This window comes from Durotheca rogersii, assembly GCF_024521655.1.
Source record: "Durotheca rogersii strain YMJ 92031201 chromosome Unknown GGS23scaffold_14, whole genome shotgun sequence".
Taxonomy (NCBI): domain Eukaryota; kingdom Fungi; phylum Ascomycota; class Sordariomycetes; order Xylariales; family Xylariaceae; genus Durotheca; species Durotheca rogersii.
Window position 1 is genome coordinate 301,621 of NW_026251245.1, and position 24,466 is coordinate 326,086.

At 55.6% G+C, this 24,466-nt stretch overlaps 5 protein-coding genes across 5 annotated transcripts; all 5 read left to right on the plus strand.

Annotated features, from left to right (window-relative positions):
- Nucleotides 1-2,449: 2,449 nt before the first annotated feature.
- GGS23DRAFT_107961 (DNA-directed RNA polymerase I subunit RPA2) lies at nt 2,450-6,737 on the plus strand. Its single transcript, XM_051510974.1, has 2 exons — nt 2,450-3,111; nt 3,165-6,737. The coding sequence occupies exons 1-2, from the start codon at nt 2,647-2,649 to the stop codon at nt 6,426-6,428; spliced, it is 3,729 nt and encodes a 1,242-aa protein (XP_051370856.1). The 5' UTR covers nt 2,450-2,646; the 3' UTR covers nt 6,429-6,737.
- Nucleotides 6,738-7,521: 784 nt separating this feature from the next.
- On the plus strand, nt 7,522-9,608 carry GGS23DRAFT_605780 (Di-copper centre-containing protein; the record flags this gene model as incomplete). Its single annotated transcript, XM_051519814.1, has 4 exons — nt 7,522-7,828; nt 7,883-8,013; nt 8,079-8,345; nt 8,406-9,608. The coding sequence occupies 4 exons, from the start codon at nt 7,522-7,524 to the stop codon at nt 9,606-9,608; spliced, it is 1,908 nt and encodes a 635-aa protein (XP_051370857.1).
- Nucleotides 9,609-14,875: 5,267 nt separating this feature from the next.
- Nucleotides 14,876-16,819, plus strand: GGS23DRAFT_107989 (ammonium transporter). Its single transcript, XM_051510975.1, has 5 exons — nt 14,876-15,105; nt 15,177-15,241; nt 15,322-15,779; nt 15,871-16,173; nt 16,231-16,819. Exons 1-5 carry the CDS (start codon nt 14,986-14,988, stop codon nt 16,800-16,802), a joined length of 1,518 nt encoding a protein of 505 aa, XP_051370858.1. The 5' UTR covers nt 14,876-14,985; the 3' UTR covers nt 16,803-16,819.
- Nucleotides 16,820-17,630: 811 nt separating this feature from the next.
- GGS23DRAFT_597768 (uncharacterized protein) lies at nt 17,631-19,991 on the plus strand (the record flags this gene model as incomplete). Its single annotated transcript, XM_051518668.1, has 2 exons — nt 17,631-18,214; nt 18,380-19,991. 2 exons carry the CDS (start codon nt 17,631-17,633, stop codon nt 19,989-19,991), a joined length of 2,196 nt encoding a protein of 731 aa, XP_051370859.1.
- Nucleotides 19,992-20,702: 711 nt separating this feature from the next.
- Nucleotides 20,703-23,505, plus strand: GGS23DRAFT_605783 (PhoD-like phosphatase-domain-containing protein; the record flags this gene model as incomplete). The annotated part of the gene is made up of 12 exons (XM_051519815.1): nt 20,703-21,152; nt 21,216-21,375; nt 21,433-21,491; nt 21,556-21,663; nt 21,744-21,813; nt 21,897-22,035; nt 22,087-22,142; nt 22,282-22,338; nt 22,406-22,599; nt 22,671-22,766; nt 22,861-23,224; nt 23,408-23,505. 12 exons carry the CDS (start codon nt 20,703-20,705, stop codon nt 23,503-23,505), a joined length of 1,851 nt encoding a protein of 616 aa, XP_051370860.1.
- Nucleotides 23,506-24,466: the final 961 nt, after the last annotated feature.

Here is a 24,466-nt window from a genome sequence, read left to right on the forward strand (position 1 = left end):
GGTAGGATGTGGGTTGGAGGCCTGGGTTAGCAAGAAGTCAGGACTGGATTCCCAAGTCGCCCCGACCTTTACCAATCGTCGGATTCGAACTGGGGTCCAGGCAGGCAGCATGCGGGTGGCCGGTATGCACGGCAGACAGTTTGGAGCCGAGTTGGGCTGCGAGACTGGCGTAGTATAACCACCATGTACGTCGCACCTCGTGCTTACGGAGGGGATGAGTGGTCGAGAGCCGTCGAGGGCAAGATGCTGAAGGTCTGCTCTGTAGGCCGTGGGGTGGCTGTGAGGACGAGCGAGGGTGGTAATGTACCGTATAATAGGACGGGGTAGGTGGCTAGGGTGTAGCAGCTAGGCTGGCACAGGCGACGTTCCCCGGCGATGAAGAGAGGGTGTATAAGATCGAGGTGGGAAGTGGATTTTTTTAGAAAGGGGGGGGGGGAGACGATGCGGAGGAGGTGATGAAAGTGGCTTCGGCCCTGGATAGGAGGTACCTAGTCGGCGGCAGCCAGTCGGCACTCAGATGTAGGCAGGAGGCAGTAGACAGGTGCAGTGCAGGTTGAGATGACGAGAGGAAGGCCCAGGAGGTACCTACCTACCTAGGTAGGTACCTATCTTCGGCGGGCAAGCAGATAGGAGGTACACACAAGAGTATCTACCTAGGTACTTACGTTAGGGTACCTAGATGTGGTAACTCGGGGCGATGCAGCAGGTAGTACCCTTCCCGTTGTTAGTGCCGCGACTACCTATGCTCTCTAGCCCAGCATGGAGCACCCCTATGTGGCTAGCGAATTCGTCATATGGAGCTTCCGGTCCGCCCACACACTTACTACTCATAGGTACATGCGCAGCCGCCAAGCCCGGCACAGGCGATAAAGACTTATCGATAGGGCGGTCAGGTGACGCCACTTGACACCTAGATACCGGGTACCTACATATATTAGGAGCAGGTAGGTACCTCTAACATCGTAGCCACCGTAAAAGGTACCCAAGGTACCTGCCTAGCGGTAGGTTCCCATTTTATCTCTAACGCGTGGTCCAGCGGGGCAAGCGAAGCACCGCGTAAAGAGAACAGGTACCTTAACCTAACCTACCTCCTACCTGCCCGGGTAGGTATCTTCTTGCCCTACTGTCTACCTAGGTAGGTTGCCGTGGTCATCGTCTCTTGCGTCAAGACGGCTACCCGGCCGCGTGCGCTTCCCGCTCTGCCACCGCATTGGGTTTCTACAGGCCTTGTCCGGGGTCTAGGCGCACATCGTTCCGAAGATGTCGGCGGCTGGTTGGCGTCGTGGCATGAAGCTCCCGGCCTGGGGGTAGATCTGGTTGATTAGATGGTAGGTATGTCGATCGACTTAGCCGGAGCTGCACGCCATTATACTAATTCAGGTGGCGTTGACTGAATAGGAAGCTATTAGAATGCTGTAAGCTAGCATCCTGGCACGTCGCCACCCCGTTTCCACAGTGGCTGTTATTTAAGGCACACCCCCAATGGTGACCTGCCGGCCGTTCAACGCCCCTCACACAACGGTTGAAGTTCGATGCAGTTCTTGTAAGGGAGCTCCTCGGACGCCCTTGTCGGGCGCATGGCATCCATCCCCCGTCGTTTGGCGTTAGGAAAGGTACCGTTGCTCGACCGGATTAGTATCTGTATATCTACGCATGGTGAGAATAGCTTACGGCGCACCAGGAGCAACGGCAGACATATTGTAAATCCGGCGACCCTCGTGTTCCCAGTCTCCGTCTGACACCTAGCCCGTTCATATTAATGAAGATGCGACTGCTCGGCCTCTGTCAGACTTGCCCCGGCTCGCCCGCCATGGCCCCTAGTATGTCTTCGCACTTAGTGTTATCGCCGACCCCGTCCCAGACAGGCTACAGAGGGGACCCTTCAGCTTTCTCCACGAGAAGAGAGCTGTTCTTAGTACTATGCTCAGAGAATCTAGAGAGCGGCCTGTTGGGTTGATCCCTGACAAGCACCGGCGGTGTTGCTAGTTCATTTTCGGAACTCGCTGCCCTCTCTTAGAAACTAGGTAGGTACTTACTCCAAGGCGGATTTCTACGGCTACCTACCTAGAGGTGCGTGATCCTGTCCGAAGCATAGCTATAACAACACCTAGCGATGAAGAGCCAGAAGTGGTGATAGTCGACAGGTCTCGGTTACGGCGGAGTCTGGCACAGACGGGATAGGTAGGAAATTCCCTATTTGGGCGGGTGAGGGCCAATGGGAGCGGCTCGCCCAAAGGCATAGCAGTGTAGTGTGACTACCAGTGAGTGGACTCTAGGTATACCTTAGGTACCTGTACCTACCCGAAGTACCTAGGTACCTGTAACTTTAGCCACGGGAGGATTCTGTCAGCTGTCAGTCCAGCCACGAAACCCAGCCACGAGCCACGACGAGAACCAAACTCAATGATTGCCAGAAACAGTGGGCCGGCGCCAAGACGGCAAACGATAAGGGTTTTTTTCCCCTTCGGTGCTCTCTCTCTCTGTAAGTCGTTCCGTGGGGTGATCTCCATCGCAGACATACGCGTTGGTGTTCCAAGCTCCCAAGCCAGATTTATCCCGTACCACGCGCCCTGTATAGTCTAGCCTACATCTCAATGGGACTGGCAGGATTCGACCAAAAGCGCGAGAAAACCCTCTGCCGCCGTCATGGCTGCGCAGCAAACCAGCACGAGCTGGGACCACGAGTACAACACGCTGCGCCGAGAGAATCTCTTCAAGAACCCGCCTACCGACCACTCCGCGTATCCTCTATTGCAGGAGGCCGTGAATCCTCATATCGAGTCCTTCGACGCGCTGTTCAGGAGCGACGGCTTGATCGCGCACGGGCTCGCTGACATTGGCACCAGGCTCTTTCTAGACGGCAGCGATCGCGCCCCGCCCGCCGGGAAAAACAAGTTGAGGATCAAGTGCAAGAGCGTACACCTCCAGAAGTCACAATTGCCTCCCACAAATAAATTCGTCGTCAGGAATCGTGATATTCTTCCGTCGGAATGCAGAGAGCGGCATGTGTCGTACCGGGGGAAGCTGTCGGCTACCTTTGAGTACAGTATCAACGGCGGCGAAGTAAAGGAATTCACGCGGGAGATCGGCCAACTCCCGATCATGGTGAAGGTGAGGCTCGCCAGCATGTTTCGCCAGACTTGTATCGCTAAACCGAGGTCTAGTCAAGCCGCTGCCATCTTCGAGGCAATAGTCCGGCGCAGCTGGTCGCGCGCAAGGAGGAGTCCGAAGAAATGGGCGGATACTTTATCGTAAATGGCATCGAGAAGATCATACGGCTTCTCCTCGTAAATAGGAGAAATTTCCCCCTGGCTATCAACCGCCCGAGCTTCACCAATCGCGGCCCTTCCTACACGCCCTACGGCATCATACTCAGATCGGTGCGGCCGGACGAGACCTCGCAGACCAACGTCCTCCACTACCTAAACGACGGCAATGTGACGTTCCGCTTCTCGTGGCGGAAGAATGAGTATCTTGTCCCGGTTATGATGGTCCTGAAGGCCCTGGTAGAAACGAACGACAGAGAAATTTTCGAGGGCCTGATTGGGTCTGCCAACTCAAAGGGCATCAAGAACACCTTTCTCACCGACCGTGTCGAGCTCTTGTTACGGACCTACAAGACTTATGGGATCTATACAATGGCTCAGACCCGGGCGTACCTTGGAGAGAAATTCCGACCGGTGCTGGGCGTGCCGGATACGTTGTCGCACTACGAAGTGGGCACCGAATTCTTGCGCAGGATCGTGCTGGTCCACCTCGGAAACATCGACGTCACCGAGGAGCAAGATTCGGACAAATTCCGCATGCTGTTGTTTATGATTAGAAAGCTTTACGCTTTGGTCGCGGGCGACTGCGCCGTGGACAACCCCGATGCAGTCCAGAACCAAGAGATCCTCCTAGGCGGGTTCTTGTACGGCATGATCATCAAGGAGAGATTGGAGGAATTGCTCGCCGTAGGCCTTCGAGGTGCGCTGCGGGAATACTTACGAAAGTTCCCGACGCGGTCATTTACTTCGGACGAGTTTGCTCGGGACTTTCCCATCAAGATTTTCCAAAAGGTCAACGAGAACGTTGGCAATGCCCTGGAATACTTCTTGTCAACTGGCAACTTGTCGAGTCCGTCTGGCCTGGACTTGCAACAAACGTCGGGGTTCACGATTGTCGCCGAGAAGCTCAACTTCCTCCGTTTCATAAGCCATTTTCGAATGATCCATCGAGGAAGCTTCTTTGCTCAGCTAAAGACCACGACCGTTCGAAAACTGTTGCCCGAATCTTGGGGCTTCCTCTGCCCCGTGCACACCCCGGACGGTGCTCCCTGTGGCCTCTTAAACCACCTGGCTCATAAATGCAAGATAATGACCCAAACGGTTGACGCATCGGCAATCCCGGCGCTGGCCGCTGAGCTCGGGGTGGTTGACACATCCTCAGCCGCCACGGACGAAAGCGTCGTGGTGATGTTGAATGGAAAGATCATTGGTTGGTGCCACCCATCTGAGTCGCGCCGAATAGCAGATACGTTTCGATACTGGAAAGTTGAGGGCACCCATGGCGTCCCTCTACACCTCGAAATAGGCCTCGTGACACCATCAAACGGAGGGTCTTACCCGGGTATATATATGTCTTCCGAGCCCGCCAGGATGGTTAGACCTACAAGATACCTCCCACTAGAGAAGGAAGACTTCGTCGGCCCCCTTGAACAGCCGTACATGTCTATTGCCTGTACCGAGCAAGAAATCGTCCCAGGAGAGTCTACACACGTAGAACTTGACCCTACGAACATTCTTTCGATATTGGCCAACATGACCCCTTTCTCGGACTTCAACCAGTCGCCAAGAAATATGTACCAGTGTCAGATGGGTAAACAGACGATGGGGACCCCGGGAACGTCGTTAGCCTACCGGACGGATAATAAAATGTACCGCATTCAGACCGGGCAGACGCCTATCGTTAGGTCACCGCTACATAACGCATACGGCTTCGACAACTTCCCCAATGGTATGAACGCCGTCGTTGCTGTGATCTCTTATACGGGCTACGATATGGATGACGCCATGATCTTGAATAAATCAGCTCACGAGCGAGGGTTTGGACACGGCACCATCTACAAAACAAAAAAGTATACCCTGAAGGAGGAAAGCCGCACCAGGACGGCCAGGAACGTGACTAAAATGTTCGGCTTCGCGCCCGGCAGCATCGTGAAGGCAACAACGCAGACCATGCTTGACAGCGACGGCCTACCGCACGTCGGACGGACAGTCCAAGAGGGTGACGTTCTCTTCGCCTATCACACGGTCTCTGCGGACTATAGCGGCAACTTGGTGAATCGAGACGGCGTCACAAAGTTCGAGAGATACAAGGACTCGGAGCAAGGGTTCATCGAGGAGGTCCGGCTCATTGGCAGCGAGCAAGGCAACGAGCTTGCCCAGACTATCTCGATCAAGTTCCGCATCCCTCGATCGCCGCTAATCGGAGACAAGTTTTCTTCGCGTCACGGCCAAAAGGGTGTCTGCTCACAGAAATGGCCCTCTGTCGATATGCCGTTCTCGGAGTCTGGCATACAACCGGACATCATCATCAACCCTCACGCCTTCCCCTCTCGAATGACGATCGGCATGTTTGTCGAGTCGCTAGCTGGGAAAGCGGGCGCGCTTCACGGGCTAGCGCAGGATTCGACGCCCTTCCGCTTCGACGAAGAGAACACGGCTGCCGACTACTTCGGGCATCAACTGATGAAGGCCGGGTACAACTTCTACGGAAACGAACCCATGTACTCCGGCATCACCGGCGAAGAGCTGGCCGCCGATATCTACATCGGCGTCGTGTACTACCAGCGATTACGACATATGGTAAACGACAAGTACCAGGTCCGGACGACGGGGCCGGTAGTCCAGACGACAGGACAGCCGATCAAGGGCAGAAAGCGAGGCGGCGGTATCCGCGTGGGCGAGATGGAGCGAGACGCGCTGCTGGCCCACGGCACGGCATTCCTCCTCCAAGACCGGCTCCTCAACTGCTCGGACTATACGCCCTCGTGGATCTGCCGCCGGTGCGGCTCGTTCTTGTCTATGCAGCCGACGGTGTCTCCTTTTGCCGGCAAGAAGAGGACGGCGACCACGGTCCGATGCCGCAACTGCGCCACCCGCGTGGATCAGATCAGCGACGTCGACTTGAGCAAACTTGACGGCGAGATATGGGAAGACGGACACGGGAACCAGTGGGTTGGAGGCGAAGACACGGTCAGGGTAGCAGTTCCCGGGGCGCTGAAGTACCTGGACGTGGAACTGGCGGCTATGGGTGTCAAACTAAAATACAGGGTCGACCCGAAAGACGCCCCACGCAAGGGTCGGCTGATACGAACAAAATGGGACGGTGTGTCGGTAGGGGAGAAGGCAAACGGCCTCCCGCCCGCCGTCGATACTGCGGCATAGAGTACCTGTCAACTGGCGGGAAAAGGAAAAGGGTGAAAGATTTGCCCGGGTTGCATTAGGCGGGGTTAAAGGAGTTGGGGGTTTTCTCTTCTTTTTGGGTTCCCGGCCGCGGACGGGTCTGGCCCTAGGCACGATACAAACAGAGAATCGATGTATGAAACCAGATATCTACCTACGATGCCTTCTTCAAGCAGTTGCCAGCCCGCCGTGATGTCGACCAGCACAGCCAGCCACAGTCACGGTATGTCATGTGGGTAGCCCGGGACACGGCCATGCAACCAGCCGACATGTGGGCTGACTCGTATTCTTCAGAGCGGCTACCCGCCGGCGTAACATGTCGTCGCCTGGCTGGCCCACGGACGAGGTTAGGAGGCAGGCCGGGAGGCAGCTAGGTACCTAAGTGAAGCATTTTGAGGACGTTGAGTTCGCGGCGATGCACGTTTACAGGGTGTGGTGGTGAGGTACCTCTAGGTAGGTATGCTATAGAGGAGGGTATCTGATGTACGTGTATGCTGCCGGTTACATTTGGTACCTCCTCGTCTACCTCGGGAGGTTAGGTAGGTACCTAGATACCTACCTCTTAGGGGGGCAGGTAAGTTAAGGTACCTACGGTGTTAGATGGCAACAGTAACCCGTGCCTTCCACACACCGACGCCTAAGGACGGTTACCGAGTCTCCCGGAGGCAGGGGCATTGTGTACATACACGAGGCAGGTGTAGTGCCTACCTAGGAGGTACCTGCCGAATCATCTATTCACTACATCGCACCCACCTTGCCTATATTGCCTACCTACCTTCCTTGCCCAACTGGCCGGCAAGGAGGCGGGCAGGCGCCTCTTATTTATATACCTCCCGAGGCACTAGAAGCAAACGACGATGCAAGCCCCGGGTTTCCTTCGAACCGAGACCTCAACTCTCTTCTTGGTATGTTCGTCTCTCGTGGCCTCTCTCCGGTCTGTGTGTCCTCCTCCTCCCTGCCGGGGATTTCTGCATTGCCTCCCCCTTTGGACTCGACTTGGGCTCGTTCCTTGAATAAGGACAACAACTCCGACATCATCTTGGAACGGGTTGCGACCCTCCCATCGACCATCACCATGTTGTCGGTTGCTCGTGTGGTGAGCCTCGCCGTCGGTCTCTCGGTCGCCACAGTTCTCGCGAGCTTCACGCGCCCGAGGCAATACGACTATGGTCTCAGCGATGACCACCGCCTCCTAAAACGCCAGGAGCTTCTCCAGTCTCATATTGTTACCGGCCCTCCTCATGGCCCGGGGGTTGTACATCTTAGGCCAGACATACGAGACTTGCAAAAGGATGAGGATAAGTGGAACTTGTACATTCTTGCTCTCAATTGGATGCAGTTCACCAACCAGAGCTCGCCCTTCTCGTGGTACCAGATCGCAGGTGCGCAAGCCGGAAGCGAGAAGCGAGATACCGCTGGGTTCTAACATATGCCAGGTATCCACGGCGCTCCGGCCTTGACATGGGCTGGCGTTGACCCAACACCGGGTAACGAAGACAACGGCTATTGTACCCACGTATCCGTCCTCTTTCCTACTTGGCATAGGCCCTATCTCGCCCTGTATGAGGTATGTGGGGGGGAACAGAGTCAAGTAGCACGGTTCGATGCTAACGAAACCCTGCCGTGTGCCAGCAAGTCCTGTATAACATCGTTCAGAACATAGCTACGCTATATCCACCAAGTCTTCGCGATCGCTTCCAGGCCGCCGCGGCAACTTTTCGAATACCGTACTGGGACTGGGCAGCGGTGCCTCCGGAAGGAGAGAGCCTTCTCCCCTCCGTAATTAGCACCTCGCCGCAGATCAGTGTATCCGGGCCCAACGGGGTCCAGACCATCTCTAACCCGCTATTCAGCTACATATTCAAGCCTTCCAACAAAACCGAATTCACCGTTTTCCCTGTAAGTTGGAATGCCCCTTTTGTGACGTGCGGAAACATATGGTAACAGCAATCTACCCAGTACGACGCGTGGGGCGAGACTAAACGCGCGCCGCGCCCGGCGGATAGCCCCGAAGCAATCTCAAACAATTCCTTTGTCGTGGAATCATTGGATAGTCACCTCCCGAGCCTTCAACAACGCCTACACAACCTCTTCACAAATTACCCAAACTATACCCAATTCAGTAGCGAAGCTTGGATACCCTACGGCGTCGGCAACAATGATTCCTACGATTCCGTGGAATCGCTTCATGACACAATCCACACACTCGGGGGTGGCTTTTACGGTCACCTCGCCATCATTGCGTACTCGAGCTTCGATCCGCTCTTCTGGTTACACCACACCAACGTCGACAGGATCTTCGCACTGTGGCAGATTCTCTACAACGAGTCGTACGTGGTTCCCACCCCCGCCGTCTTATCCTCTCGGACGACGTCTCCGGGGGAGGTCGAGGACTCGCAGAGGGCTCTCACGCCGTTCTTCCTCAATAACACTTCCTTCTGGACGTCGGACGCCGTGCGGGACCACCAGGTTTTCGGCTACAGCTATTCCGATGCCGCCAACAAGAGCCGCGAGCAGGTCATCGCCTCCATAAACAAGCTCTACGGCAATTTTGGTCCGGTTTCGATGTTGAGGAGACTCGGCGAGAACCATCGCCTCGGCGGTCGACGGAGCGGCGAGGATCGAGGCCGGGCAGAGGCCCACAGAGCGTATGGATTATCCTGGAACAGCCAAACATCAGAGCACCTCCCCGTGACTGCGGTCTTCCGGGATGGCAGGTATCGCGAATGGATGGCGAACGTGCGCGTACGCAAGCCGGCGGCGGGCGGCGGGTTCTCGATCCACTTATTCCTCGGCGAGGTGCCGGAGAACCCACTCTCGTGGCCGGTAGCGCCGAACCTAGTCGGTACCGTGGGGGTGTTAGCTCACACCGGAGCTGGAGACCACGGCCGGAGCGTTGGGGGCACTATCCCGTTAACCTCGGCGCTAATGGGTATGGTGGCTGCAGGCCGGATTCCAAGTCTAGACGCAGACGCCGTCGTGCCGCTACTCCAGCCCGGCCTCGAGGTGCGGGTATTGTGTGCTGACGGCACGACGGTCGACGCGCTCGAGGTGAAGGGGCTCAGCATCAGCGTGGCCAGCGCTGTGGTGAGAGTGCCAGAGGCAGAGAACAGGCTCTCGGAGTGGGCTGCGGCGGAGAGCCATTTCGAGATGTTGGCATAGAGGGTGATGGTAGTGTATGCCTGCGGCCTACATGCTGTGGTATGTTGCTTTAGGGGTAGGGAAGAGAAGCAATGGGTGTTGGCCGTAGGTACCTTGCCGATCTTATCTATAGAAGGATTTCCTTTCGATAATTGCGCAATATCCGGTCAAAAACAGGTTGACTCAAGTCATTTTCCAGTTCTATAGAGTGATCTAATGATAGTGAGCAAATAGATTCGTCCCGCGAGATGTCTTGGGGCTGATGCGGATTCGGGAGTGTGTATAAAGTCGTTTACCCTAAGCGACTCCGCAGTCGATCCCCTCTGATTAGACCCATTGGCTGTGTGCCTATCCATGTAAACATGTGTTAGTCTCTCGAGAGACAGATGAGTACGATTCTAAAGCGAGCCAGATGTTGGTTGGAGCATAGCGTCGAAGTCTCTCTCACACACTCTCACACAAGCGGACGGAGACGCAGGCGAACGCGGGACGGCAGCTAGTAAGACCTCTCGCACCCCCCCCACCGCTCCTTGCACGCCCCACTACACGCACGAGAACGAAGCTATAGGCACATAGACCTGCCCGCTAAAGTAGGTAGGTAGGTACATAGCTCCCCGAGAGAGGCCATCGACGGCGTCGGCTAGACGGTTCGATAGAGCGCGCGGGAAGGCTGCATGTCTCTGTCCGGGTGTCTGAGAGGGCGCACGAGGGAGTGCGCATCTGGGGGTGGGAGAAGTGCCGACCGGGGTGGGAGAAGGGTGCACGGCATTGGGAGGTAGGTAGATAGCTATGGAGGTAGGTTATGCCGTCGAGGGAGGGCGGCGGAGTGGGAGGGCGGCGGAGTGGGTGGGCGGGTAGGCTAATTTTAGAGAGCGGTTGACTCTCTCTGTGTCTCACTCACTTCACACACACACACACACACTCACTCACTCACTCACTCTTTCTCTCTCTCTCTCTCTCTCTCGTATGCGTGCTGGTGCGCATGGGTAGAGGAGACGGGCAGTAGAGCAAGTATGTACCCAACTTACCTCCTACGATATCCAAGGCGCCTAGTGGGTTGGACCATGGGGCCGATGCGAGAAAGGAGCAGAAGCAGAGAGAAAGAGAGTTTCGCGATGAGGAAGGGGGACGGGACGGGACGAGGAAAAGGGGAGGGCAAGCCAGGGGGCAGAGAAAATGCAAAGGTGTAACGGTTTCTTTCAACGGGAGGCGATACGTGCATAATGTACGCCAGCCACCGTGTGTTCTAATAGCGCCGGGGGCCATGGGGAGAGCGTGAGAAGGGGGGAGAAGAGGCGAGAGAGGGAGAGAAGAGCGCCACGCGGGGGCCTTAGGCGTTGGCTGAGGCCGCCTTCCTGCTGCTTTCCTTCTTCTTGTCCTCGTTGCTGCTGATGGGATCTGTTGGGTTGGGGCTGGCGACTTGGCGTATGTAGGTATGCACATCACGATGCATATAGGCTAGTATAAGCGAGTGTATGAGTAAGACCTGTTATTTCCTATCAGGCCGTATACCTACCTACCTATACCTACCCCATCCTACGACCTCCAAATGATACCGAGACAGACATCCGATCTAGTTAGATAGTTTGAACTGACTTAGCTGCGGATGGCTAGATGGGACGGAATCGTCGAGCGTGACCTGGACTTGGCTGGCCCCCAAATACCGACCTACCCCAGGTAGATCGATCGGTGCATGAGCGGTCCCTGAGAGCACCCCCCCGGTCTCTGATGAGCATCGGCAGAGGCGGACGCAGCAGAGGACGCGTGGTGTGAGACTGACACATGCGTGGTGCGGCGCTGTCTCAGCGGGCGGGGCAGACGTGCCTCTGCCATGCCGATCTGCCTGCCCGGCTGCTGCGCGCCTCGGCGTGCCGCCAGAACAGCCGGCCGCTGTGGAGAGACACGCAGAGAGAGAAATCTGATTTCCCGTCCAGGCACGCCCGCCCGCCCCTCTGCCCCTCTGCCCCTCTGCCCCTCTGCCCCTCCTCAGACTCGTTTCTGGGCGGCGGAACCGCCCGCTTCTTCATCATCATCTTCTTCTTCTTCTCGCCCGTGTGGTAGCGGCGGCGGCGGCGGCGGCGCTACTAGTAGAGATCTAGTTACGTAGGTACATATAGGTAACCCAAGCTCGCTCTGCTGGGTCTACCTAAAGAGGTAGGTAGGTGTAGGTACCCAAGGTAGGTTACCTGCGTACAGGTAAGCAGGGTGTGTCCGCTGTGTATTCGGTGCTCGTCGCCTTCGCTTGGCGCGTCTTCTGTAGGTCTTTTTTTTTTCCCTCTCGTCACCGTTCTCTGGGTGCGGTCCAGCGGCTGACCTTCCCGATGCGGTAGGAAGAGTAGAGATAGCGAGGGCGCACGACAGCGTAGGAGCGGGCGGACACACGTGAGTATTGCGCGGCCGAGAGAGAGACAAGCAGGACGTCGAGCAGACATAGGTATGTGTAGGTAGATAGGGTGAGGTGGGCGAGTGCGTCGACGACGGTGCGCAGGTCGTCGGCGATAATTCGTTGGCGCACCTAGGCACTTGCCTGCCTACCTACTCAGAAGGTCTATACCTGTTACCTAGGTAGGTAGGTACCTACCTCCTAGGTAAGGTGGCACAGAATTGTACGGCAACCCGTCCGTCTTCTCTCTCCCTTAGGTACCTACCTACCTACCTATAATGTCTCTGCTGGCATCCCTGTTACAGTGTTGTACGTCGGTAATGAATGATGATGTGTTCGCGTAATTTCCCATTGGCAACTCGCATTGCTTATCAACGTCAATTTGCCTACGAAACCGGCCGACGTCTCAGCTACCTCGTATACCTACCTAAGGTACCTACTTAAGGTACCTAGGTAGGTAGGTACCTAATGTAATGTCGTAAGCTAAGAGGTATCTCGGGGATTATCTCTAGGTACATGTAGGCGGGCAGAGATAAACGGGTAACCGGTAGCGTGACGGCCGCTCTACATATATCAGCCTCCAGTCTCCGGTCACTCATACGAGAAGGTATCCAGGGCCGACAGGGCATAGCGCCAAGCCAAGCCGGCATGCCCCCTCCCCTGGTTGACCGATCCCTTGGACCGCCCGGACGACCCGTCTCCCCTCGTCGATTGGAGCTCCCCACGCCTTTCGTGGGAAGTGGATACCTCTGGGCGCGACCGGCCAGGGGAGCTTCGTAACTCAACTGGAAGTCAACTCCGCGATTATTACAGAAGTACTAGAGTACGTAGTACCTACATTTGCTTATCTGCACCTGCTTACCTGTTTTCCTCGTGTAATCTATCTATCTCTTCTCTCCCTCCCCCCTCTCCCTCTCTCAATCTCTCTCCCCCCCCCTCTCCCTCTCTCTCTCTGTCTGGATCCCCCTCTCTGTCTCTCTGTCTCCCTCTACCCTTATATCCCTCTTATCGCCACCGCTCTCTTGCGACTCGTCATCTGCGCAACGCTGCGAGGGGGGAGCCTCGTCGCCGTCCCCGTCCGCCGTGGTAAAATGAGATCTCCCTCGACTCTGTCGCCCGCCTCCGGACATGCTTACCCATGCAGTCTAGTGGCGCGGATCGGAGACTTGCAATAAGATATAATTCTCCCTTGCACGCGCCTCCCGGACGGCCTAACCGAGCCTGGCTCGTCATCAGACGGCCGGCAAAACCAGGCTCTACGGTTAGCGTGATGTGTGTCTGATTTCGAACCCGGCAGTGCGCGATGAGTAATGCCTACACGTACTGGCATCGCGTGCCTGAGGTATCTACATGCCTGCGAGTCGCAGGCTACTTACCAGCTTTCGCTCCGCCTCGGCCCATTCCGGGAATCAGTAACGGCTATCACCAACATGCCTGCCTACCTGCGTCTGAGCGCGGAAAAGGCCAGACGCGCACTTATCCAATATCCGTTACGGATTGTTTGATGTCAAGCGTTGCTATGTAGTTAGGGCATTCAAGCCTCTCCCCCTCTCCCTCCCCTTCGTGAGTACGATGCTGCCTGTGGTGCGTAGCCGGGGGGGGGGGGGGGGGGGGAAGAGGAAAAGGAGGAGGCGAGAGGGGACCAGAGAGACCAGCGATCCTTGCGTTGCGTTGCAGGAGACGCTGTGCTGCACATTCCTGCCCAGCTGAACAGAGGAGGCCAACGTGAGCGGGACAGGACACGGCATAGGGATGGGCGCTGCTTAGCGCACAGCCACGATCTGGCTCCCGGTAAGGTAGCGGGTAACAGGTTGATTGAAGGCGGACGCCATATCGCGACTTTCGAAAGGGGCTTGCTGCTGCTGATGCTGCTGCCGTTCCATGATGCTGCGGCAGCTTGCCGTACTCTCACATACGCGGGCGACCGCCTGTCTCCAATGTGCATGTTAAACCTGTCTGGCCAGCCAGCCCATCTGCCGCTCCCCTCCCCTGCCTACCTATCAGCCTGCGCGTGCGTGAGGCCCTCTGGATGTCCAGCGCGTTACCTAGCTGAGAGAGGGGGCCGAGTGGCACTAAGAGGGCGGAGAGAGAAAAGAGTTCGTATACGACGCTGAGTCCCGGAGCCTACCTACCTCCTATCTGTCTATCTATTATACCTGGACCTACCTAGATAGAAGAGTAGGTAGGTATCTACTAGTCCATCGTTCGATCACCCGACTGTCTATCTCTCTCTCTGGCTGCTTACTTTTCTTCCAACATTTTAACATCTTCATACCTAAGACGAACACTCGCCCTCTTCCTCTCCCCTTCTCGCCTGCTCCCGTCGGACTAGAGGCCGGCCTCGGCTACCTGCTAACCAAACTGACCGACTTGCCGATCATCACGCCCACTACGCCTGCGCGGCTGATAAGTCCTCTCCCACTTGCCCGGCCTGGTCTACCTCCGCTAAGCTACGAATGCGCGCGCGTGTGTGCGCGAGCGTGCCGGGCAGCATACGTCAGACGTAAACTGTCGATACTACTTATTAGACCTGTCTGATAACAGTGTCTTGCCAACTTCTCGCGCCGCTAAAACGTTGGACCGTGATTGATTTCTCTTGTCTCAGATCTTGCTTCTTCCCCTTCTTCTTCCTCTGTTTCACTTCTCACACCCCTTCCCAATAAGAGGTAGTCGACGTGCCTACTGGTCGAGTTCACATTAACAACCTCTTGGCTTCGACCCCTCCCTAACCAACGCGTCGGACCCCTGGGGCCTACTTGACCAGGCCGGTCCCTCCGTCTCGATCGTGTCGCCATCCTTCCCCCGGCGTCTCTTCACAGCAGGGGGCATTAGCTGAATCCAACTTCTCGACACTCCTTTGAACTGATTTGCTGCCGTATTTTTCATCATACTTGTTTTCTCCTTTGCCCAACTCCGTGTGGTTTCTTATGTGAGACCGGCTGCCCTCTTTTTTTTTTCCAGCCGCCTCTCCTTTCCCATCCGTAACGCCGACAAGCTAGCTAGCGACTCGACAATATGTCGGCACCTGAAGCCGTTGATAGCGGCGTCGTGGACTACGTTGTCAAGGTCGCTTACAATGGCACCGGTGCTACCGGCGGGGATTCGTTATATAATAACCTGAACATATGGTACGAGGTTAGTACACGGACCTGCTTCCACGCGATCCTGTTTCGGACGGCCATTTCTTCTGACACGGGCATGCACAGACCGGCGACATTGCCTGGATGATCACGGCAACGGCGCTCGTGCTTCTTATGATACCTGGGGTTGGGTAAGCAAGCATCTACTTATGCGTTACAAACGGTCTAGGGAAGAGTGCCGACTTGCTCACAATTGTTTTTTCCTGTCCAGCTTCTTCTACTCCGGCCTTGCCCGGCGCAAATCAGCGCTATCGTTGATATGGCTCTCCGTCATGGCGACCGGCGTCACGACGTTTCAATGGTTTTTCTGGGGCTACTCCTTAACCTTCTCTCACACGGCTTCTTCCTTCATAGGTGACCTGTCCAACATCGGTTTCAAAGATGTACTGGCTCGGCCATCCGTTGGCTCCCCCAGAATCCCCGACCTGCTCTTCGCCGTGTATCAGGGCATGTTCGCGGCTATCACCGTAGCTCTCGCGACGGGAGCCGTTGCCGAGAGAGGCCGGATCCTACCCTGCGTCGTATTCATGTTTATCTGGTCCACCATTATATACGACCCGATCGCTTGCTGGACGTGGAATCCGGCCGGGTGGTCTAATAAGATGGGAGGTCTCGACTTCGCCGGCGGCACCCCAGTCCATATCGCCTCGGGAACCGCGGCCCTTGCGTGTGAGTACACGCTCTCGACTAAATTTGCCCTTTTTGTCCCAATCGTTCAGAATGAGGAAGATCCGTGCCTAACCCGTGTGTATGTGCTTAGATTCGATGATGCTTGGGAAACGACGAGGCCACGGCACCCACGAACTGAACTACCGACCCCATAACGTCACACACATCGTTATCGGGACCGTCTTCCTATGGGTTGGGTGGTTCGGCTTCAACGCCGGTAGCGCGCTCTCGGCAAACCTGCGCGCCGTGATGGCCGCCGTCGTCACGAATCTGGCGGCTTGCGTCGGAGGGATTACGTGGTGTGTACTTGACTACAGGCTAGAGGGAAAGTGGTCGACGGTTGGTTTCTGCTCAGGCGTCGTGGCAGGTCTCGTAGCCATCACCCCGGGATCAGGTTCGTTGCTAACGGGCTACTACCCCTTGGCGAAGACCGGCTTCTAACTGTTCCCAGGCTATGTTCCGGTTTGGGCCGCGGTGATTTACGGAGTCGTCGGCGCCGCCTGTTCAAACTACGCCACCAAGCTCAAGTTCTTCCTGCGGATCGACGACGCCTTGGACATATTTGCGGTGCACGGCGTCGGTGGCTTCGTCGGCAACATCTGTACCGGATTATTCGCCGCTGACTACATCGCGCGTCTCGACGGCTCTCAGCAGATCCAAGGCGGCTGGGTGAACCAACACTGGATTCAGCTCGCTTATCAACTGGCCGACTCCCTCTGTGGCGGGTGCTATTCTTTCGTAGGGACGTGCATCATCTGCTTCATCCTGAACTTGATCCCCGGCATGCAATTGCGAGCGACGGAAGACGCCGAGATCCTTGGCATCGACGACGCAGAGATCGGCGAATTCGCGTACGACTACGTCGAACTCACAAGAGAGGTCCTGAACGACATCGAGGTAGACGCCACTAGTCGATATTCGGCCGACGCCGGGAATTCCTACGACCCCCGAGAAAAGAACAGCATTCCCCTCGTAGATCCTCGGTTATATCCCGGCCCCTCTTCTCAATCACCCAGCCAGTAGAGACATGGCCGGCGGCTTTTCTATGTAACGGGGCTAGCTTATCATGGACTTTCTGCTTTTTGGGGGGGTCGGGAGGGGGGTGGATATACCTACGTATTGCCCGATATTCTGGCAGGCTTCGTCGAGCGATGTCGATGTTATTTTTTTCTTGCTTGGGCGCCTATCTGCTTCCCACGCACGCTGCAACGAAAGATTGGGACTCTCGAGTCGGACGCATTTAGGCGAAACGCGTGCGTTGAAGAGAAAGGACCTTCCTGGGTGGTATGCCGCAAGGGCATAACCCAGGTGTTTCTGCCAGATGTCGCCTGTGGGCCCATCGGCAGAGCCTCCTTCGTTATTTAATGAATTAATCAATAATACAAATGCGTCCCACGGTAGAGACTCGGGATTGACGCCGTAGCAGACCACCGAAATTAGGTACACGGGAGGTATGGGAGAAGACGAGATCTGCGCAGGTAGGTAGGTCGGGTTCCCGATGACCGGATTATTCGACTATGAGGTACATGCAACTAAACGGGCACCTAAAATGCAACCCGACAGAGGAATCCTGGTCCTCGATAGTTCTTGTCCGTAGATGCCGCTTGTCTGTCCAACTTCTGCTTCCTTACCCAAGGGAGGTTTAAGAAGTAGGTATGGAGCCATCTCGCCAAATCGCATTGTCGTCTCCATAACCGATGCCTAGAGGGCTCTACTGTCTTGCGCGTTACGCCAAATCCCCCGTTACCTCGACGTCTTCATCCTATGGCTGCAAGATGTCTTGTTTGGCGTCCGCGCCTAGAACCTACCTACCTCCAGAGAGTCCTCTCTCTCGCGCTGCCCTACCTGCCTATGGATCCCTATCTGGAGGAGAAGGCCGCTTTCTTCGAGCGCTTTGACGCGTATCATCATAGAGACGCAGACGACACTCTAGGTTTCGAAGAGAGGATTTATCGTCAGAAGTTCAGGGAATTTTCCTCTGCTACCTCGTCTACTCCGGCCAAACCTCCCTGTGTCACGGATGGCGATGCTAGCAGGCTTTTCAGTGCCACCCCCGAGAGAATGATTTCGGATCTGATCCGTAGGGACGATAGTTACGATAGCGACGTAGAGATCATTGTCGTAGCACCGCGGAGCAGCACCTCTAGAGCCGCAGGACTGGACTCGATGGCAGATCATGCACCAGGAACTGCAACGACCGCAGCTAAGCAATCGCTGCGCCGCCCGACGCGCCCCTTACTTCGTGGCAGACACTTGAGCCCCCGGAGTGATTCCCCGCCACCCAAGAAGGGGAAACGCAAGAAAGATGGATCATTGGAGCTGGTGCCCGAAGAGCGACAGATTTTCAAAGGCCTCTCCTTCTATTACGTACCGAACGATGATATTGGTCCGGTACGCAAGTTCCAAATCGGCAAAGCTCGGCAACATGGTGCAACGTAAGTAACCACTCGAACGCGTCTCAGGCGGTTGGTCGACCCTGGTCGACCCTAGGCTCGTGGACGACCGATCCCCCCCCCTTTGGAGATTCCCAGAGCCATACCATCCATCATGATCATACCTATCAAAACACTTAGCTGACCTCGTATACATGGTGCATGTAGCTGGTCGAGAGATCTAGTCGACGCAACGCATATCATTGTCGACAAAAATCTCGCATACGCAGATATAGAACGCCACCTGCGGGACGTTCCAAATCTAGCAGGGAAAGTTCTTGTCAACGCGGACTATCCTATGGACTGTTTAAGCCACCATATAATTGCGAATCCAACCCAGCGGCAATACGCAATTTCTGGCATGCCAACATCTTCTAGCCTGCCGGAAGACGCTGCACCGTCTTTAAGCGATCCCGATACCCCTCCACAACCCAAGCCGAGGCGCAAGAAGGCTGTAAGAAGAACTCGTCTCTCCGTGCCAAACACATCATCCGAACAATGTATGGGTGAGATAAAGGCAGCCAATGACGGCAATGGGTTAGGGGACGAACCATCCGATCCCGATGATGCTACCCGACCGTCAACTGCGGATGAAGCCGACGTCTCATCAGATTCAGGCAAGCCCCGAAGGAGGAGACTACGAATAAGACGAGTCCTGGATATCGGTAAAAGCTCTGGACAAGTGGAGCTCAAGTGGCAGGATAAGTTTCTATGTATGAAAAGCGGCACTCGAAGTGAGATGGACAACAAACCCAACGCCGAAACGATCAAAGTCCTCCAGGAGATGGCAGACAGACACAGTCTCGATGGTGAAGAATTCCGGGTCCGCGCTTATAGATTTGCTATTGCCACTCTCCGGGAGCAGCCAAAGAAGATTTGCACGGCCGAGGAAGCCCGCGCCCTACCTCACATTGGCCGAATAGCAGAAAAGATCGAGGAAATCGTTAATACAAAACAACTAAAGCAGCTAGAGCAGGCGCGGAATGACCCGGATAACAAGGTCCTCGCCACGTTTCTCAAGATTTATGGAGCCGGCCCAACTCAAGCCAAGAAGTGGATGTCTCAGGGGTTTCGCACACTCGATGACCTAGCGAGCAAAGCCAAACTTACTACCAGCCAAAGAATTGGGCTGGAGCATCTCGAGGACTTGAATACTCGGATCCCGCGGCGCGAAGTGGATGCCTTGGCCCGTTGCGTTAAGGAGGCGGCCGCCGGTATCGATCGTGACGTGGAGCTGATCATCGGAGGGAGCTACCGTCGTGGGGCCGAAAGCTCTAGCGACATCGACCTGCTCATGACCAAAGAGGGTACTTCCTCGATAAGACAGCTCTCATCGTTCTTGGACCGACTTGTCGAAAAGCTGACTCGAGACGGATTCTTAACCGCGGCCCTCGCCACTCCCCGAAAAGGGGGCCCTGACGCGGGCAGTGGCAGCCAATGGCACGGGTGCTGCGTGCTACCAAAGGCAGCATTTCCTGGCCCGAAAGAAGACTACCGGCCGATATGGAGGCGTATCGACTTTCTACTGGTGCCCGAGACTGAGATAGGAGCGGCGCTGATTTACTTTACGGGTGACGATCTCTTCAACAGGAGTATACGGTTGTTGGCGAACAAGAAAGGGATGCGGTTAAACCAGAGGGGGCTCTACAAGGATATTCTCATAGACCCAGTGAACCTCAAGATGATCGGGGGCACCCTGGTAGAAGCGCGAGACGAGAAGAAGATCTTCGAGATCCTCGGCGTCCCATGGAGAGAACCCCACGAGAGATGGTGCGATTAGATACTTGGTGAGTCGCTCCGACACGGCCCTTCCCGAACGAGGAGCTCGTAACGGCGCGACGCTCTCTTCCCACCTCTAAGCTCGGCGCGTCTCTTCGCCGCTCCAGTCGGCGGGATGGATGGGTTTAGCAGGGAGGAATCTGCGGCTCTGCCGGGATAGGTGCCCATGACGCCGGATTGCTAATCCCCCTTGGCCTTATTGGCCCAGTAGATACCGAAATATACTCCCCCTCCCCGGTATCTACGGTTGTGTTTGTACTTCAGCTCGTCTCTCCAGCGGTCTACCCGCATGACGGCGACATGTCCCGGCCAATGAGGTAAATCTCATTACACACGTTCTCACGACCGCACTGAGAGGCTCGATGTAGTCCCACCCTACATGTGATGGGTCTAGTTCCCCGATTGGAGCGTCCGGATCGATCATGTATTGACCTTCCCTTCTCCATCTCAAAGTCCCTGGTCCCCCGTGGGCTCCCTTTCCCTGTTTTCGAACCGTTGCTATCGAATACGTCGTAGGCGTGTGCCCCGCGCTGCTTATACGGCTGCATAGGTAGGTGTATACACAGATCTTACGTGGTACGCGGGTATAAAAGCGCATAGTCGCACATTTCCATTCCCCCCCCCCCCTTTTTTTTTCCCAGCATATCGGTGGATACGGTCGCCTTCTACTGCTTAATTCTAGCCATTTGTTTCGTAGGCTAATCACTTGATCATGCCGAGCTTGGTAGCGCTCGGCCTTGCCGCTGAGCTCCTAGCTATTCACGTCGCTGCGACATTCGAAGGGAATCTCAACTATGACAGTCCTTCTCGTCGGCACGCTGGTCTCGGCATTGACGTACCCCATGTCTCTAGGCGCAGCCTTAAGCGCAACGCCGTCCCATACCAGGCAGAGGAGCTAGACTTCACCCATGGCATAGCATCGGGGGATCCATACCCCAACAGCGTTGTCCTTTGGACTCGGGTCGCACCGTCCCTTGCGTCAGATCCCAGCAATATCACAGTCGAAGGTCCTGTGCCAATGTACAGCCACGACACGGAGCAGTACATCAGGGAGGACCCAAGCCCTATCTGTGCCGAGTGGAAAGTCACCGCAAGCAAAAGCCAAGACGTCGTGTCAAGCGGCGAAGCCTACACAACTAGCGACATTGATTATACTCTTAAGGTATCCTGCCGCTATAGCCCTTGTCATGCTACTCCTGACGCGCGAGGTCTGACGGGGCGATAGGTCGAGGCGACGGGTTTGCAGCCTTTCACGACGTACAGCTACCAATTTACCATATGCGGGTCGAATAAGACCAGCCCCGTAGGAAGAACGAAGACCGCGCCTGCGGCGGATGCGGACGTCCCGGAGATAAAACTCGCCGTCTTCTCATGTAGCAACTATCGTGGGTAACCCGTATAGACTACCCTCAAATATCAAATATCCCGCTTACGGTTTGAAGCCAACGGTTACTTTAACGCCTACGGCAATGCCGCACGCAAGGATGAGCAGGACTATATAGTTAGTACTGCATTCAGCCTCGCACAAGTTATTGGTGAAAGGCCATAGGCCTAACGAGGGCAAGGTGCATCTGGGAGACTACATCTACGAAGGAGCTGCCGGGGGCGAACGAGCTCACGCTCCGCCAAGACTTCTGTTCAGTTTACATGACTACAGAACTCGTCACGGACAGGTTCGTAGATATCACGCAGAGCCGTCGAGTTAGGGGGAGGGCATGGGGGACGGGATTAACTAATGGGACAATGCCGACAGTATCGGACGGATCCAGACCTGCAGCTTGCCTCTCGGAACTTCGCCTGGATCGCAACTTGGGACGATCACGGTACGCGGACCCGAGGACCTAGGAGAGGACCTAGGAGAGGTCCTCAGATTATGCCAAGACATTCCGCTCACGTTCCTTTGTAGAGGTTTCTAATAACGGATACCGCGACGGATCAAGTGGCTTGAATAACACCGAGGCGTCCTTCCTGAACAATGGGAGGGTCAGTGTGGACCAGCGCAAGCTGAACGCCGTCAGAGCGTACTTCGAGTGGATGCCCATCCGGTATGTTATCACGAATGGCGATGTGAACATCTCACTGAAATGATGGGATAGCCAAGTGGACCTCGACGACAACCTGCGAATATGGAGGTCATTCCAGATGGGAAAACGTACGTAACGTAACCTCACGGTCTATCCCCCGTTCCCATATCACTTGGGCGTTGTTAGATCGTGTAACCGGGAAAGAGATACGACGGTTCTCGATCGGCTATGAAGCACCAGATTCGCTAACTAACATTGAGATTGTAGTTCTGGATCTGATCATCCTCGACACGCGCAATTACGACCGAAGCATTACTTCGCTAGGTGAGCGATGTCCGATAGCGAGGGGACAGGGGGGAATCTCTCGGCGCGGAATTGCTAACGCGAGCAGGGTGGAACGACGAGTACATCGACCTCATCCGTGATGACGCCTCGCGCTCTCTGATGGGCTCGCACCAGGAGAATTGGTTCTACAACCAGCTGTCCAAGTCATCCGACCGAGGCGCGACTTGGCGCATCGTTGGCAACCAGATCGTGTTCTCGCACATCGTCGAGTCGTACGGTCTGAGCGGCGACAACTGGAATGTGGGTTGGAATAACCCACATCGAAGAGAATAGTGATGGCGCAGTCGCTAATACACGAGTCTTCTTTTTAGGGATACGTTGCGAATAGGAACCGGACGTTGAAGCACCTCTATGACAATTCCATCAGCAACACCGTCTTCCTCGCCGGCGACAGCCACCAGAACTGGGTGTGTTTCTCTCTTCTTTCTGCCATCTTTTCTAGAAATCTATCTTACCTCCCCGTACGGGGCGGACCGAACTGACACGTGAGATGACTTTCAGGTATCGGACCTAGTCTGGCTAGGCGAGAAGCCGTACGACCCGGAGACGGGCGACGGGGCGGTCGGGGTCGAGTTCGCCGGGACGGCGGTCAGCTCGACGGGGTACCGGGCGTCGATCGCGCGGGCGCGGACGGAGGCGCAGTACCGGGTGGGCAACAACAGCGTGCTGCAGTGGCAGGACGGATACTACCGCGGCTACTTCCTGCTGTCGCTGTCGCCCGACAGGCTCGAGGCGCGCTACTACGGCTCGCCGAGCGTGGCGACGCGGAACTCGTGGGATCTGCCCCTCGCGAACTTTACCGTCGTCGCCGGCGAGAGCAAGCTCGCTCGCCCCGTCGCCGGGGGCTCTGTCGAAGCTGGGTTCCGTAAGTTGGTCAAATTTGCACCCTTTTCTTTGCCCCAACTCGCCCCCCCCTCCACGGCGTCACCGGTTGCTGCCGTTGCTTTTATTGGCTTCCCTGTCCCATTTCGCACGGGCTATTTGCGTGAATAGCCGAGCACGTATATCTCGATGGATGGACCCGTACTAACCCCCAACGTGTTCGCAGTAAGGGGGGGCCAGACCGAGCCGACGAACATCACATTGAATACGGACACCCGGGAATGGGGTGTGGTCGGCTTCGAAAAGATGTACCTCGACACGTAGTCGGTAAGGGACCTGGACCATCCAGACAACCTGGGAATCTGTACGGAGGTGAAGTTGGTTTATGTAGAGGTGGCCCTACTACGTGGATAGCCAATGCAGGTATATATACCTACTCATTGCCTCGCGAGATGAAGAGGGATGAAGGCGATCGGGCGTAAATCTTTGCCCGTTTCCTTCCGCCGCTGGATGTACCCAAGATGCTAGGTACCTAGGTACCTAGCCTAGGCCCTATAGGGCACTACTAACAGGTACATTGGGCGCCTCAAAGTGCCTTGCCTTGACCGAGGCGCTACAACGACAACTCCCTGGCACATAGGTATTTTTCGGTACGTCGAACCCCTATCTATAGGTAGCAGAGCCGGACACCACACTAAGTACTAGCCTGATACGCCTCCCTTTTCCTACGTGTAGAGGTAGGTATATCCTGGGTAAGGATCACAGATCGACCGACTTTCTAGCGGAAACACAGGAAATGGGGCTAGGTGGATATTCTGGAAAATCCAGCTCATCTACCTAGGTAGGTAACAGGTACTTGGTATCTATGCCTTTTAGGTATTCAACAACAAGTAACCTGTGAATAACGTCTTGTGTTAGGTTAGGTAGGTGGTTATATACCTAATACTTACATACCTAGGTAGGTACCTCCTATGTAGGTAGGTATATACCTAGGTAGGTACCTCCTATGTAGGTAGGTACCATACCGGGAGGGGGGGGTCTACGGACAGTATGTCAGCAATAGAGTCGGGGTACGGATACGGTAACTAAATCTGGTAAGGGTTACCTATTCTTTCGAAAGAGCTGAAAGAATTACAGCAAGGGTCGCGGTACCGACCTTATTACCTTCCCTTCTTATAATTTCAGGATGGTTTTTATGACTACGTAGGAACCAATGTCCAGACGGATATAATGTCTATATATTCCATAGGTACCTACCTGCCTGCCTACCTACCTACCTACCTAC

What these genes read in the sequence shown, in the direction of transcription:
- GGS23DRAFT_107961 (XM_051510974.1), top strand. Translation starts at nt 2,647, where the DNA reads ATGGCTGCGCAGCAAACCAGCACGAGCTGGGACCACGAGTACAACACG. An exon ending in AACTCCCGATCATGGTGAAG is followed by an intron (nt 3,112 to 3,164) that starts GTGAGGCTCGCC and finishes ACCGAGGTCTAG; the next exon opens with TCAAGCCGCTGCCATCTTCG.
- GGS23DRAFT_107989 (XM_051510975.1), top strand. Translation starts at nt 14,986, where the DNA reads ATGTCGGCACCTGAAGCCGTTGATAGCGGCGTCGTGGACTACGTTGTC. An exon ending in CTTATGATACCTGGGGTTGG is followed by an intron (nt 15,242 to 15,321) that starts GTAAGCAAGCAT and finishes TTTCCTGTCCAG; the next exon opens with CTTCTTCTACTCCGGCCTTG. An exon ending in GGGAACCGCGGCCCTTGCGT is followed by an intron (nt 15,780 to 15,870) that starts GTGAGTACACGC and finishes GTATGTGCTTAG; the next exon opens with ATTCGATGATGCTTGGGAAA.